The sequence below is a fragment of the Garra rufa genome, chromosome 22 (assembly GCF_049309525.1).
Source record: "Garra rufa chromosome 22, GarRuf1.0, whole genome shotgun sequence".
NCBI classification, from domain to species: domain Eukaryota; kingdom Metazoa; phylum Chordata; class Actinopteri; order Cypriniformes; family Cyprinidae; genus Garra; species Garra rufa.
In genome coordinates, this window is record NC_133382.1 from 8,930,979 (window position 1) to 8,946,155 (window position 15,177).

At 40.4% G+C, this 15,177-nt stretch overlaps 1 protein-coding gene across 1 annotated transcript in view; it reads right to left on the reverse strand.

Moving 5' to 3' along the window:
• The window catches only part of ipmkb (inositol polyphosphate multikinase b), a 36,323-nt gene that overhangs the window by 12,345 nt on the left and 8,801 nt on the right, over positions 1 to 15,177 (reverse strand). The window contains exons 3-4 of the mRNA XM_073828573.1: positions 13,875 to 13,971; positions 13,617 to 13,789 (exon numbers count right to left, since the gene is read on the reverse strand). Coding sequence (XP_073684674.1) covers positions 13,617 to 13,789; positions 13,875 to 13,971 — 270 coding nt within the window. The remainder of the gene's footprint in view (positions 1 to 13,616; positions 13,790 to 13,874; positions 13,972 to 15,177) is intronic.

Genomic DNA, 15,177 nt, shown 5'->3' on the forward strand with positions numbered 1-15,177 from the left:
CGTTTAAACGGTGTGTTCATCCGTGTCCGCGTTATTTGACACCTGATGACACACATGATCTTTGCGATATTCTGTTTGGGCTAAGAGCACACACGCGATGTCCTTGAGGGGGCATTGTGTATACATTATGAGCGCTTCTCTATGAAGAAGCTCCGGTCTCGTCTGTCTCTCTTTCTGAGGAAAGATGAGCGTCCACTTGCCCCTCGCGGTTCGGGTCCTGCCGTTGCCGAGGCACGGAGGAAACTGAGCTCGTGGGGCTCGCAAGTGGAACTGGCTGACGATCTTGAGAGGGGTCTCTCTCTCTCGCCAGCCGGAGACGACGACAGGCTCCTAGCTGATGATGGTGCGTTATCGCTGACGTCATCAGATCCAGGAGCAAGTGCTCTTTTGGGTTCCACCCAAGAAGAGCAGGAAATGCTAGAGATGGATGAAGACGCTGAGGCTGAATCCTCTCTACCTTCCTGCCCTGCATACGAAGAGCTGCCAGAGGTTATGGACCGCACCACGGCCAGGCTTGTCCTGCTGTGGAAGCGGGCTAGAAAGATAGCGCCGCGGGGTCGCCTTGACGAGCGATATCTTTTCAGGCCATAACCATCCAGCTCTGGTGAGTCTCCCATTCCTTCCCGATCTTCATACTGAAATCGAGAGGGTCTGGAAAAAGCCGTACGCGGCGCGCATTCATAGTTCGTCCATTGCGAACTATGCTAGTATCGAGGGTTTGCGCGACCACGGCTATGAGAGGACGCCCCTTGTGGAAGAGATGCTATCTCTCCACAGGGCGGGCTTTCTCTCTCAAGACTCCCTCTCTGCCTTCTCCGGCCCTGCTGAACGGCAGAGCGTATGCAGCAGCAGGTCAGGCGGTGGGTGCACTGCACACCATGGCAGTGCTCCAAGCCTACCCAGCCGATCTGCTGAAAAATCCTTTATCCCTCGAAGGTCCAGGTATTAGCCCGAACACCACAGGGGTCCTGCTCCGCCTCCTTCTGAGGAACGGAGGTAGGTGCAGAAGGCTAGTGTTGCATCCCGCGCTCCTCCCCCGCCTGCGAGCAGGTCTAGGAGGCGACGCGGATCGAGAGGTGACAGACAGGATTTCAGGGAAGTCATCCAAGCGAGACAAAATTCTCGCAGGGGTCAGAGTAATACCTCTCCTTCCCTCGGTCCAGTCGGGTCGCCATATTAATTCCCCTGTCTCCATTTAAGCTTCCTGCACTCCCCGGACCCATGATGTCCTTTGGGGGTTCTACCTGTATAGAACCCTAATTTTCGGACGGTCTGGAATCAGGCGGTCTCTGAAAAAAAAAAAAAAAACCCCGCCTCTTTCTATGAAACAGGATGCTTTTAAATGGGTGAGTATGATCCATTTTTTACGTGAAGGAACTTCATACTGTCTCAGACCTGTGTATGTTTTTCTCTATTCACAGAAGAAATACGACGAGTCTACGGCAGACGCCCCCTCTGATCCTATGGATTAAGGTTACGGCAGTGTTTGCCCTCTCCACTCCACAGGCTGTGCGGTAAATCAACCCTTACAGCATATATTACACATAGGACCTCTGTCCTCTTCAAGGTAAGCTCCCTAAGTTTTTCTTAGGTTTGCCCTTGGTATGCTTATGCTGTCCTTTGCAGGCCTAGTGTAGACTTATGTCCTGTTGAGACAGGAGCATAACTCCCTAGTTACGCCCCCCTTATGGCTGGATAGGCGTGTTGCCTGCAGGGTTTGGGTTGCGTGTTGTGTTTTTCCCTCAGAAAAGGAATGTGGAAACATCTCAACGGAGCACCCCTCCCTTCCGGTTGTATGGTGGTGTCCGTCTACACAACACTCGTTCCAGCACAATCGGGCTTCTCCCTTCAGTGGTTAAACGAGCAAAAGGAAATTTTTCCTTTCTCCCTAGGTAAGCATCTTAAGATATTTATATTTAAGATTGCACTAGTATGTTTAACTCTGTTGCAGACGGCCTGCGTGCGAGGATCCGCTTCGTGTCCTCTCCTAAATACGGTTTCTATGGAAACTGAGTGTCTACACCTGTTGAGACAGGTGTTCACTTACATAGGAGTACCAGCAGTCCGGAGTGCTCGCTGCGGACTCGGAGCAGGTTTGGTTGCTCCCTTTTCTGCGGAAAAGGCTTTTTATTTGAGCACCACCTGGTGACACGCTTTCCAGCTGGGGTCTTGATTCTCGGTGTGCGCTCCCCTTTCTGAGGAAAGGGGTTTTTATCTGAGCGCTACTTTGAGACTCTCTCCAAGTCGCCTCATTCTAAGCCTGAGGGCTGAAGCAGCACTTGATGTAGGATCTACACCCAGGCTGTCGAATGTCTCCCCTACAGAGGGTTTGAGCATCCTTCGGTGTTTAACACCTTAGAAAGCCGTCACTTTAGGATCGATTCTCGCTCCCCAGGCCTAGTTCCACTTCCCTTTCTGAGGAAAGGTTTACGAAGTGTCTGAACTAGGAAGCTGCCCTTATTCATTTCGGAGCTTCCCAGAAACTTTCAAGGCAAACAGTGCTCCCCTTTCTGAGGAATGGGTTTGTTAAGGTTAAGAGCTCACGTTCCTCCCTGTGCGCAGGATTGCTGGAACGGACCTGAGCTCCCCTAATCCAGGGTTTCCTTCAGAGCAACTTCCCAGGACTGAGTGCTCCCCCTTCTGAGGAATGGGTTTGTTAAGGTTAAGAGCTCACGTTCCTCCCTGTGCGCAGGATTGCTGGAACGGACCTGAGCTCCCCTAATTCAGGGTTTCCTTCAGAGCAACTTCCCAGGACTGAATGCTTCCTCCCTCCTGAGGGTAGGAATCTACCAGGGACAGACCTTTGAGAGTTATGGACCTGCTACAAGGATGTTGGCGTGCCCCCTTTCCAGGGTTCACTTATAAGAGCACCACTCCTTGGTGGCCAAGTTCTCCTCCCTGTTTCCCAGGGTAGGAGCTTGACCTTCATGCTTCAGGTTTCTACTCTCCAGCCTTTATTCTGGATGTATGCTCCCCTCTATGAAGGGTAACAGTGAGAGCATTCGCTCCTGTTCGGTTGTGCAGCTCCCCTTCTGGGAAGGGTCTTCTATGAGCGCCAACCCACCTTCGTGAGATTGCCAGACCTTCATACAGGTCGCGTGGACCGGGCTGTGCACGCTTCCCCTTTTCATTAAGGGTTCCCTAAAAAGACAGCAGTGCCCCCTTCTGGAGAAGCGATTCTCCCTGTGGATCAGGGTCAGGATTTTTGTCCTCCACTGTCGTCCACTATTGCAGGATGGTCTCAGCTCCATGTTCTTCTCTGTTGACAGATAGCTTGCGAGCTTCTGTCCAGGGGAGGGTTAGTGTGGCAATCCCCTCACCTTCAGGGTTATCCCCTTTCCGTCTCTTCAGACGGCATGGAGCTGATAGTGAAACCCTCTGGGAAAACACTCTCCTTAAATCCGATCATGTCGGTAAGCGTCCCACGCTATGCCTGGGCGTCTTCCAGTTAAAACCACAAGTGTGGTAAGTGCACACACACCTGGGGCACTTCTATAAAATCCACGTGTTGGTAGGTTCCCACCAAGTTTGGGTTCCTCTTTTAAATCCCTTTTTGGTATGGGTCACACGTTTTGCCTTGTTCCCATCTATTGGAGTCGGCTCACAACCCCGGTTCCCTGGGTTCGACTCCTTTGATATCTTAGCTGATGTCTGCTGACCATCCACTATTAGGGCGCGCCACTACTAGTGGCCCTTTGAACGGACCCAGGACAGGTTTCTGCCCTCATATGGGAGCCAGTTCCTGAGGGAACTAGGCCCTATGTTGCGGTAGTTTCTGGTTCTGACAAGTCTAAGTTTCCATCGAAGCTTAGCCGTTTCCCTCAGAAGGAATTACTATAATTCCAAGCCTGAGCTGTGCCCTGGGTTCTACCCAGTCTGGTAAGTGGGTAACAGGTCAGGCCTCTGGCCGGGAGGGGTAACGTTTTGACAGCCGTCACCACGTCCTAGTAGGGGCAATTCCTCTCAGAATTGTTGCTTAGTGCTCGCTGGCTTAGCATGCACTCCCCTCAGCATGGCAGTGTTGGTATACCGTTCCCCAAAAGCGCCCTCTAGAGGACGCAGTGAGAGTTCCCTTCGGAAGGGAACGTCTCAGGTTACGTATGTAACCCTAGTTCCCTGAGAATAGGGAACGAGACACTGCGTCCTCTAGGCTTCTTCGCCATGCTTCGGACGATAAAGCTTCAGACTTTGAAGATGTATTGTGTTGCACGGGCGCCTCTTTATGTTATGGTCGCCCGGTAGTGACGCAACGGCAGCGACTGACGCGCCGCGGTGACGTCATACGCTGGCGCCGGCCATTTCATGTAGTTTTTCTATGCATTCTTCAGACTCGAGGCACGCTGCAGCGTTCCCCAAAAGCGCCCTCTAGAGGACGCAGTGTCTCGTTCCCTATTCTCAGGGAACTAGGGTTACATACGTAACCTGAGACGATTTTCAGCATTAAAAATCGCTTGCAGTAGCTCTGTTATCAAATTTATTTAAAAATGTTTATTCCTGTACAGCTTTGATAAGCTGTTTCTCCACCTTGCCACTGCCAGTGCTTTCAGTGTTATTAAGGGAAAGGATAAAGCTGATTGGTTGGTTCATGTCACATGACCTGCATTGCGCTTGCAGCATTCTGAAAAGTTGAGATGTTTTTATCTTGATTCTGATGTTTTATTCCCCGCGTTGTACGATTTGGCTGCTGCACACATTCATAATATGATTAATAAGAATGGACTATATGTAAGATCCCAAAATGTCAAAGCATTTTATTTTATTTAGAATTGTGGTGCCTTACACAAAAAAATAAAAACATTTTTGAAGAGTCAGGACTGTTTGCTATGATTGTTAGACCCAGATATATAATATAAATTTCATTAGTTTATCTTAGATTTTGTATTCTCCTGTGTGCACAAAATTATCATATAAAAATATGAATGTATTGGTTATCGGTATCGGCATCGGCCAAAAGAAGGACTTAATTATCGGCTATCGGTATCGGTTAGAATTTTTCATATCATGCATCCCTAATAAAAATTCATGTCAAATGTTCATGTTATCCCCACAAAAATACATTTTTATTATTAGATAGATAGAAAGCATGCTTTCGAAGCTGAAAAGCTACATGACATTTTTCAGTAGCGAGGTGGTAACATCACTGTTTTTGAAGCAGATAAACTTACAGTTTTGGTATTAGTAGGGATGCTGCGGCTGAACTGTTAAGAGACATACAAACTCAGGGGGTGTTTACATGAAAGTTTTTAGCCAAAAACGGCAAACTGTGTTTTGCCTGTTCGTTTACATGACAACGGCATAATTTTGAAAACAGGTTTCAAAGTGCAAGTTTTTGAAAATGCCACCATTATCGTTTCCGTCTAAACAACCAATACGGGAATCTTTGAAAACGGTGACGTCATGCGTGTGCGCAGTATGTGCTAGGTATGTAGTCATGCACAGTACGAGTTGATTTTAAAGTGCAAACAAACCGCGTGCCAACTACTGGCCTGGCTTTCATAATACAGCATTTTTGCCAGTTTTCACGAATAGACCCTATGTGTAAACGCAAATTCTTTTAAAAAGTTTGTGTATTCATGAAACTTTTTAAAAACACAAGGGAAATACTTTTTAATAAAATGTATTCCTTTGATGCTAAGCTAAATTTTAATCAGACAATACTCTTAATTGTCACATGATCCTTCAGAAATCATTCTAATATGCTGATTTATTATTAGAATTATCTATGTTGGCAACAGTTTTGCTGCCAATTTTTTTTTTTCTCGGAACCTGTGATACTTTTTTTTCAGGATTTTTTGATGAATAAACAGTAAAAAAAAACAGCATTTATTAAAATATAAACCTTTTCTAACTGCATTTTAACTTATCAATTTAACACATCCTTGCTGAATAAAGGTATTAATTTCTTTCAAAAAAAAAAGAAAGAATAAACATTTACTGACCCCAAGCTTTTGAACAGTAGTGTATATTGTTGGAATTTTCTAACAATGTATTGTTAGAAATATTTCTATTTTAAATAAATGTTGTTCTCTTTAACTTTTTATTCAAAGAATCCTAAAAAATATCCCAAATGAGTAATCCTATGTGCAAACACGATTTTTTTTGAAAACGTTGTCGTGTATACATGAACCCTCACCCTCATGTTGTTTCAAACCTGTAAGACCTTCACTGCAATTTTTTTTTTTACTTTTCTGTTTTTGACTACATAGTTGTGTAAACATAGCCTCAGGTAATAAAGTGCTAAAGTTGTTACGTCTGAACCTAGAAGACTAATTCACCATGAGTTTCCAGAAGATTTATCTATGGGGTTTTAAAATGGGTTTTTTTGTACAATGTAAACTGCACACACTCAAACCCCAAACATTCTTGTGTAGTCACATATTAGAAACACACTTTTTTTTTTAAAGTAAACATTGCAGCTTAAAAATTTGTGTTTTCGATATTGGTACGTGTAATTTTATTATAGAGCATAAAGTTTAGGTATAGTCAATTTATGTTTACCACAGACCTTATTTAACTCCGAAATTGAAAAACCCCATAGGAAAATCTTGAGAGAACCCATGGCGAATTAATCTTCCGGGTTTTGACGTCTTTCCTGTTACAATTACATAGCTACAATTTCTCTCTCATTCTAATAAGTGCATTAGAGTGCATTAACAACTGCATTATCAATGGCTCAAGGCTCAATATAGCTCTAAAATTATGTTTTGGAATTAGTAATGGAGGCTAAGATGAGATGCGTAAAAAATTAGCCATCCACCCAAGAGCGTTTTAAGGACAAAAACCTGACAAATGTCTTGAAATGCATTCTCGGAAGGAATAATTGATTCTGAGCCATTTATTATTAGAAAGATAATACCCATTATTTGTGCATTACGCATTATTTTAATGAAAGGGCGATGCACTGACACATCTTGCCTCACACTTGCATTCGATACGATCAGGAAAGTTTTACATTACATATTTAAATCCATGTGCAAACAAAGCAAGGCAATTCATATAAAGCTTGTTCTCAGACGACCAGACAATTTCCTCTGAGATAATAAAGAGCGACATGGCTCTGTTGCATAAGTGAAGGGTGTTGAGTAAACCTCATCCATCATGAGCGGATGATAAAGAGTTTAGAGGTCTCCACCCATGTTTCCCAAGAGAGAAGCAAAAGACCCTGAGGATGCTGGGAGAGGCCAGTGTGATAAGCTCATCCTGTCCGATGGCACAGATATCCAAACATATCCTCCTCTCACTCCCACACACATCACTATATTAGTGAAAGCTTTTGATGTTTGCCAATGATGTTTGCGTTATACTAACCCTACCCTTTAATTTAAAATGGTTTAGTAAAATACATACACTATTGGTCAAAAGTTTGGAATCATTCAAATTTTTTTTATGTTATTGAAAGCTGTTTATGTTCAACATTTATTTGTTCAAAATGCAGTAAAAACAGTAATATTATGAAATATTATTACAATATAACTTATTAAGGGGTTATAATTAGCTGCTTGATTACATTTTGGATTTTTTTCCCCCAGAAAAGTAAAAAAAAAAAAAAAAAAAAACAGCATTTATTTGAAATTGGAATGTTTTTAACATTATAAATCCTTGCTAAATAAAGTATTAATTTATATTTAAAAAAAACTTAAATGGTGGTACATCATGGGTTTCACAAAAATAAAGTTGCAAAATATAATAAAAGCAGCAAATCAGCATATTAGAATGATTTCTGAAGGAAATAATGGAAAAATGATGCTGAAAATGCAGCTTTGCATCGCAGGAATAAATTACATTTTTAAATATTTTAAAATGGACGTAATTAATACATAATTTATTACAATGATCATAATAATTAGTAGCCTGGAAAAAATCCAGACCCTAATCTATTAAGATTAGGGTCTGGCATCGAGGAATGAAAAGGGCCTAACTCGAGGGGCGGCACCAAGCGTGCATTTGAAACTCTCACTGCACGCAATCGGATAACGCCACAACCAATCACAACAATACACCGTGTGAGCCCCATACGCTTAGCTACCAGCGGAGCTAACTGTTAGATTAAAGGGATGGTTCGGAGTAGAATTGACTTCATTGCTATGCACTCCGAAGCCCATGTAAATACCCCATCCAAAGTTTTTTTTACCTTAGTCAAACATTTATGGAGATATTAGAGTTTTTCGAATTGCTTGTTACAGGAGTGAATGGTACATGTGATGTATCTCGTAAATTGCACCACTAAACGTGCAAGTAATCTTACCAAACTTGTACAGTAGTGTAAATAGGATATTTACTCACAAAACGCTGCATCAGAACATTTGTAAGTCCACCATGAGTGTTTTAAAAACACGTTTTACCCGAGAACTACTAGTCTCAAAAACTACAAGTCGACGTCACTTCCCTGGTTTAAAAAAGCACGTAAAAGTCCTCCTACTACATCTGTGTGCATGTCAACTTGTAGGAGGACTTTTACGTGCTTTTTTCAAACCAGGGAAGTGACGTCGACGTGTCGCCATTTGTAGTTTTTGAGACTAGTAGGGATCGGCTAAAACGTGTTTTTAAAACACTCATGGTGGACTTACAAATGTGCTTATGCAGCGTTTTGTGAGTACATAACCTATTTACACTACTGTACAAGTTTGGTAAGATTACTTGCACGTTTAGTGGCGCAATTTACGAGATACATCACATGTACCATTCACTCCTGTAACAAGCAATTCGAAAAACTCTAATATCTCCATAAATGTTTGACTAAGGTAAAAAAAAACTTCGGATGGGGTATTTACATGGGCTTCGGAGTGCATAGCAATGAAGTCAATTCTACTCCGAACCATCCCTTTAAACTCTTGCCGTATCCAGTCGGCAAAAAAGTCCTTCTTACAAAGGAACGATTCGAGCGCGGTTTTCTGTTCCTCTTTTATATGAAAAGCCAAGTCTAACTCGTTCATTGTAGCGGCCAAATCCGTTTCAAACAACTGGTGTTCTTCTGTAGCCATCTTTCAATGTTTACTAAATGATTCCGGACGTCGCAGCGCTGTCGTCATCAGCTTAGCTCGCCTCTGGCCCGCCTACATCAGATACACCGATTTGATTGGTTCCCAGAACTGCTTACGTAATGCAGTAACGTGCATCATTGCTCGATGCCAGAGTGTCTAGCAGAGACAATACAAATTGTGCTCTTGCGAGACCTCTGGATTTCCAGGGTAAATAATTAGTACATATTTATTAAAAGTTAAAAACCAAGTTGTTTTAGCAATCTTTGGTAACCCCTGACATACTCTCTAGACCTGTGTGGCAACCTTTCTTTTCTGTTATAATTAATATAATCTGTTACATGCTTTATTCATCTCTATTGCAAAACAGATTTTCATTGCTTTTCCTGAAAATATGAATCATTCAGTGCATGAACTTCTCTCTTCAGTTTAGTTTTAAAACATGCAGCAAATGAGGATTGAATATGTTTGGAGACCACACCATACTTAAATTAAAACTGCTTGCACCACAGAAGAATTTGGGGTTCATTCTTTTTGGACTCTTGGGCTTACTCTTCACATCATTAGTCCATCACTGTTGTCCTTCTTTATTACACGGCTCTTTGGAATGCTTGATTCTGATTGGTCAGTTGAGACATTTGCAGGTTCGTTCTTTTCAAATAATCACCGCTCCAAAGTAATAACGCATAGCCGGTACTACTTGTATGTTTAAAATCCCTCCGTGCCAACAAAGATTACCGTTTGGCGCCATCTTGTGACAAACACTGGAAAACCACAATTAACAATGGAAAATTTCGACATTAATCTATTTAAATTGTCTTACTAACGTACATAGTTTGAATGTTAGTCACGTGGTACTATATCGCTCCGCGGAAGGATAAAAATGTTAATTTAAAACAAATATGCCAATAAAAGATGTCAAATTCATATTCATGTCCAGTTTTTTTTTCCTTATGTGGCAAGTAGCCGTGTAATAAGCGGGATAATGTACAGGCAGCCTGTAGTTATCGCGAAATAAGCCCCTTCAGTGTGATACAAGACTGATCCCACTGTCGGGGCTTATTTCTGCGATAACTACCGGCTGCCTGTACATTATCCCTTACACATGTGATGACACAATTAAAGGGAAGAGCTGTCATCATCTGCGTCAAACTCCTGCGTCAATCTTTGAGAAATTACAGATAGCTCTGGAATTTGTCTTATTTCCAAGATTTATTCACATATACGTGCTGCCAAGAAAACATATGACTAAACAAATCAAACTGGTAAGCGTAAGCTAAGTGAACAGGATGCGTTACGCAAGACATCTGGTGCAGAGACCTCGTTCAGATCCACACGGAGCGTTTACAGAACACGGATACCAAACAGATACAAGCACTCTGTATGCTCATTAATAATATAACTGACAAACAACATTTTCAAGAGCAGTAATACACATACACCACCGGTCTAAAGTTTCAACGCTAATAATAATAATAATAATAATAATAATAATAATAATAATAATAATAATAATAATAAGAAGAAGAAGAAGAAGAAGAAGAAGAAGAAATGTTTCTTGAACAAAAAAGCAAATCAGGGCCTTAAATGTGTTGCTGTCTATCCAGAGTCAGAAAGCTCTCAAGATTTAATCAAAAATATCTTAATTTGTGTTCTGAAGATGAAAAAAGTTCTTACAGGTTTGGAAACGACATGAGGGTGAGTAATTAATGACAATTTTTCACTTTTGGGTGAACTATCCCTTTAAGTGTGCTGTAAGTAATAAATAGATAGCAAAGTTACATTTTAAAACGTAATATAATCTGCTCAATGAGTTGTGATCTGCTGAGCCACTATAAATTACATGAAAAGGGTTATTTTAAATTGCAATAACATTGAACAATATTACATTTTTACTATATTTTTGATCAAATAAATGCAGCCTTGGTAAGCATTGTTACATGATAATTAACTGAAAATCCTAATTAATCCAAACTTTTGACCAGTAGTGTGTGTGTGTTTGCATACAGTAAATCAATATGCTCGCTCATATGTGACCCTGGACCACAAAGCCAGTCATAAGTAGCATAGGAATATTTATAGCAATAGCCAACAATACACAGTATGGGTCAAAATGATCAATTTTTCTTTTATGCAAAAAATAATTAGGATATTAAGTAAAGATCAGTAATATGCATTGCTAACAACTTAATTTGGACAACTAAAGGCGATTTCTCTCAATATTTAGATTTTTTTGCACCCTCAGATTCCAGATTTTTTAAATAGTTGTATCTCAGCCAAATATTGTCCTGTCATAACAAACCATAAATCAACGGAAAGCTTATTTATTCAGATGATGTATAAATCTCAATTTCAAAATATTGACCCTTATGACTGATTTTGTGACAGCATCTAACACCTCAAACGCATTTAAAAATAGAGCTTTGTTGAAACTTGCCATTTCCTCAGACCAAAAAAAAAAAAAGAAAATTATATCTGCACGACTAGGTATGAATGCAAGCAGGGCTGCAACAACTAATTGATAAAAGAGATCAATAAATGAAATAACTGTCCAGTAATTCTGACTAAAATGTACACATATCTAAAAAATTTTATGTTAGACATCAAATGTAAGTTTAAAACTCTACATGTGTTTTTATGAGAGCAGTAACAGCACATCTTAGACGTTTCTTAAATTTGCTACAGTTTTTTGACTATGAGCATGAAAAATTCTGTCATTAATTATTCGCCCTCATGTTGTTCCAAATCTGTAAGACCTTCGTTTTTCTTCGGAACACAATTTAAGATATGTTTGATGAAATCTCAGAGAAATTACAGTTAAACCACTGATGTCACATGGACTACTTTGTCGATCATCTTGGTACTTTTCTGGGCCTTGTAGTGGTAGTACCCTTGCTGTCTAGGGTAGGTTAAAGACCTCTTGGATTTCATCAAAAATATCTTAAATTGTGTTCCGAAGATGAAAGAACACTGCAAAAAGGCTTTCTTACTTCGATTTTTTGTCTTGTTTCCAGCCAAAATATTTTAAAAAATCTTAAATCAAGAAGGATTCTCTAGACAAGTAAAACAATTTTTTTCTTGTTTTCAGACAAAAAGTCAAAATTCCGTGAGTTTTTGCTTAAAACAAGCAAAATACTCTGCCAATGGGGTAAGCAAAAAAAAAAATCTTATTTCAAACAGAAAACAAGATTATTTTTCCTACCCCATTGGCAGATTATTTAGCTTGTTTCAAGCAAAAACTCACTTAATTTTGACTTGTTTTTTCTGAAAACAAGAAATTATTTTTACTCGTCTATAAAACCCTTTTAGATTTAAGAATTTTTAGATATTTTGGCAGGAAACAAGAAAAAAAAAATCACAAGAAAAGCATTTTTTGCATTTTTTGAAACATCATGAGGGTAAAGGGTGAACTAACCCTTTAACCACAGTGGTTTAAAATAATCAAGGTTCAGCAGTTTAGAGGATTTATGATTGCTTCAACCACTACTGGAGTAAATGATGAGTCCACTTTTTTTTTTAACAAGGGTTCTTAACAAGTGTTCCTGCATGCTCCATTTGATTATACAGACCAAATTTCCCTCCCAAGCTATTCAAACACTTCGCTCCAGCAGTGTTGATGACAGTACTCCTACTGCCTGCTGAGTCCAGAGCTCAGTAAATGCGACTCTAGCACACACAGCACTGAGCTTTACCCCCTTCTGCCCGCTCTAAAGCTGCTGACCATTAATTAAAACCTCTTAAAACACAAGGCTCTGGCACCGGCTGTACTAAAGCTCATCATCAGATGAAATGGCAGGACCTCTGGAAGAGCAAAACCACATTCAGGCCTAAACGATGAGATTAAAACAAGATTGACAAGGGCTAACTGTTGAAGGACAGAAGTGTTTGGGTTGTATACAGGAAGAAGAGATGATTCAAAATAGCCAGTAGAGAGTGGAACAACCACCTCTGAACGTGCTAGGTGAGTCTGTGACACTATCTGTCTGCTGCATTCAAAGCCTTTCTTACACACCTCACACATCAACCCCTGTGGTTCTGCTTCGAATTACACAGCATACACGACCCCAATGCAATTCACAAGTTTCACAATGTGAATGTGACAGCAGGTAACACTTCAAACGCATTAAAAAACAGACCTATTTTGGTTCTTGTTATATCCGCACACCAAAAGAATCCTTTACATCTTCCATCCAGTCATCCAGTCACTGGTTAAAAGTATATAAATGTGTACTTTTTCAGAAAATCACTGATCGTTTTGCTAGGTAATACCCTTATTCCTTGGCTGGGATCGTGTAGAGCCCTTTAAAGCTGCATTGAAACTGCAATTTGAACCTTCAACCCATTAGTTCCCACTGAGGTCCACTATATAGAGAAAAATCCTGAAATGTTTTCCTCAAAAACCTTAATTTCTTTTCGACTGAAGAAAGACAGACATGAAGATCTTGGATGACATGGCAGTGAGTAATTTATTAGGATTTTTTTTTCTTTTTTCTGGAAATAAACTAATCTTTCAAGCAGGTCAATGAGTCAACAGTTAATTCATTAACTCATTAATCAATAGTTAATGGTCGATAGCTAATCCATCATCCCTTCAGAAATAACCAATAAATTCCACATCGATTTTAAAGACAAACATACCCTCATTCCCAGAACCAAGAAGCCGATGTCCTCCATCAGCGGGTATTTCCTAATCTGCTGTTCCCGTTTCTCTTGTGAAGCGAAGGGGTCATAGCTTTTCTGGCCGATCTTCACGTCCATGATGCATGGCTTCTGGAACCTGCGTGTCACGTCCTCCAGCTTGAGGTACAGGTCTGTGGAAAAGAGCAAGCAGATGTGCTGACCAAACTCATACTGTACAGTAAATCCACCAATCTCCTCATGCATCCATCTGTGTACCTGTGGGAGCGTCTGGTGAGGACCACGTGCCGTAGTACTTGGGAAGGTGCGCATGGAGGTCTACAAGACAGGGGTCGCAGTGGTCTTCAGCATACACCTGACATAAACAACAAGATCACACTGTGAAATTTTCTAGATAGCTTACTAAGCCTGTAAATGTACTTTAAAGGAGTAGTTTACTTCCAGAACAAAAATTTACAGATAATTTACTCACACCCTTGTCATCCAAGATGTTCATGTCTTTCTTTTTTCAGTCGATAAGAAATAATGTTTCTTTAGGAACTCCATATAATGGACTTCAATAGCGCCTGCAAGTTTGAACTTCCAAAATGCAGTTTAAATGCTTTCAAAGGGCTCTAAACAGGGCTCTTCCTTTCCAAGGACGAAAGGTCTTATCTAGCAAAACGATTAGTCATTTTTGAAACAAACTGACAATTTACATACTTTTTTCACCTCAAACGCTTGTCTTGTCTATGTCTGCGTGAACTCCGGTTCTAGGCAGTTGAAAAATGCCCATCTCGTTTTCTTCCCCAACTTCAAAATCGTCCTACATCGCTGTAGAAGTACTGACCCAGTGTTTACAAAGTGAACATGCAAAGATGATCAAAGAAGACCCTTTAAAAAAAAAAAAGGTACAACAGCGATGATGAAGAAGAAAACGAGATGGGAGTTTTTTGACATACCCTAACTGTATTGACCCGGATTACACAGACTACGCATGCGAATCGCAGAGATGAGACAAGAAAAGCATCTGAGGATAAAAAGTACATAAATAGTCAATATGTTTCAAGAATGGCAGATCGTTTTACTAGATAAGACCCTTCTTCCTCGGCTGGGATCGCATTTTGTAAGCTCAAACTTGGGGGCACCATTGAAACATAATTTTTTTACGACTGAAGAAAGAAAGACATGAACATCTTGGATGACAATGGGCTGAGTAAATTACCTGTAAACTATTTTTTTCTGAAAGTAAACTAATCCTTTAATATTTTTAATAGCATTCAGAGAATAGATATTTATCTCATTTTAAAAGGGTCTTTGAATACCTATTAAACATTTAATTCCAAATTAATTTCCCACTTTGTAATTTTCTGTGTGTACTGTAAGACTAATTTGTAAGTTTGTGTTATTATGCTTGGTTTTAAGTGTATTTAAAGGCCCACTGAAGTGCTTTGAATTAGGGCTGGGCCGATAAACGATATCATATCGAATCGCGATAAAATTTATGTTAATAACGATGATAGGCTCTAGACATTTTTTGCTCGATATGGATTAATCTAAGAGCCAATCACACAGTAGAAAT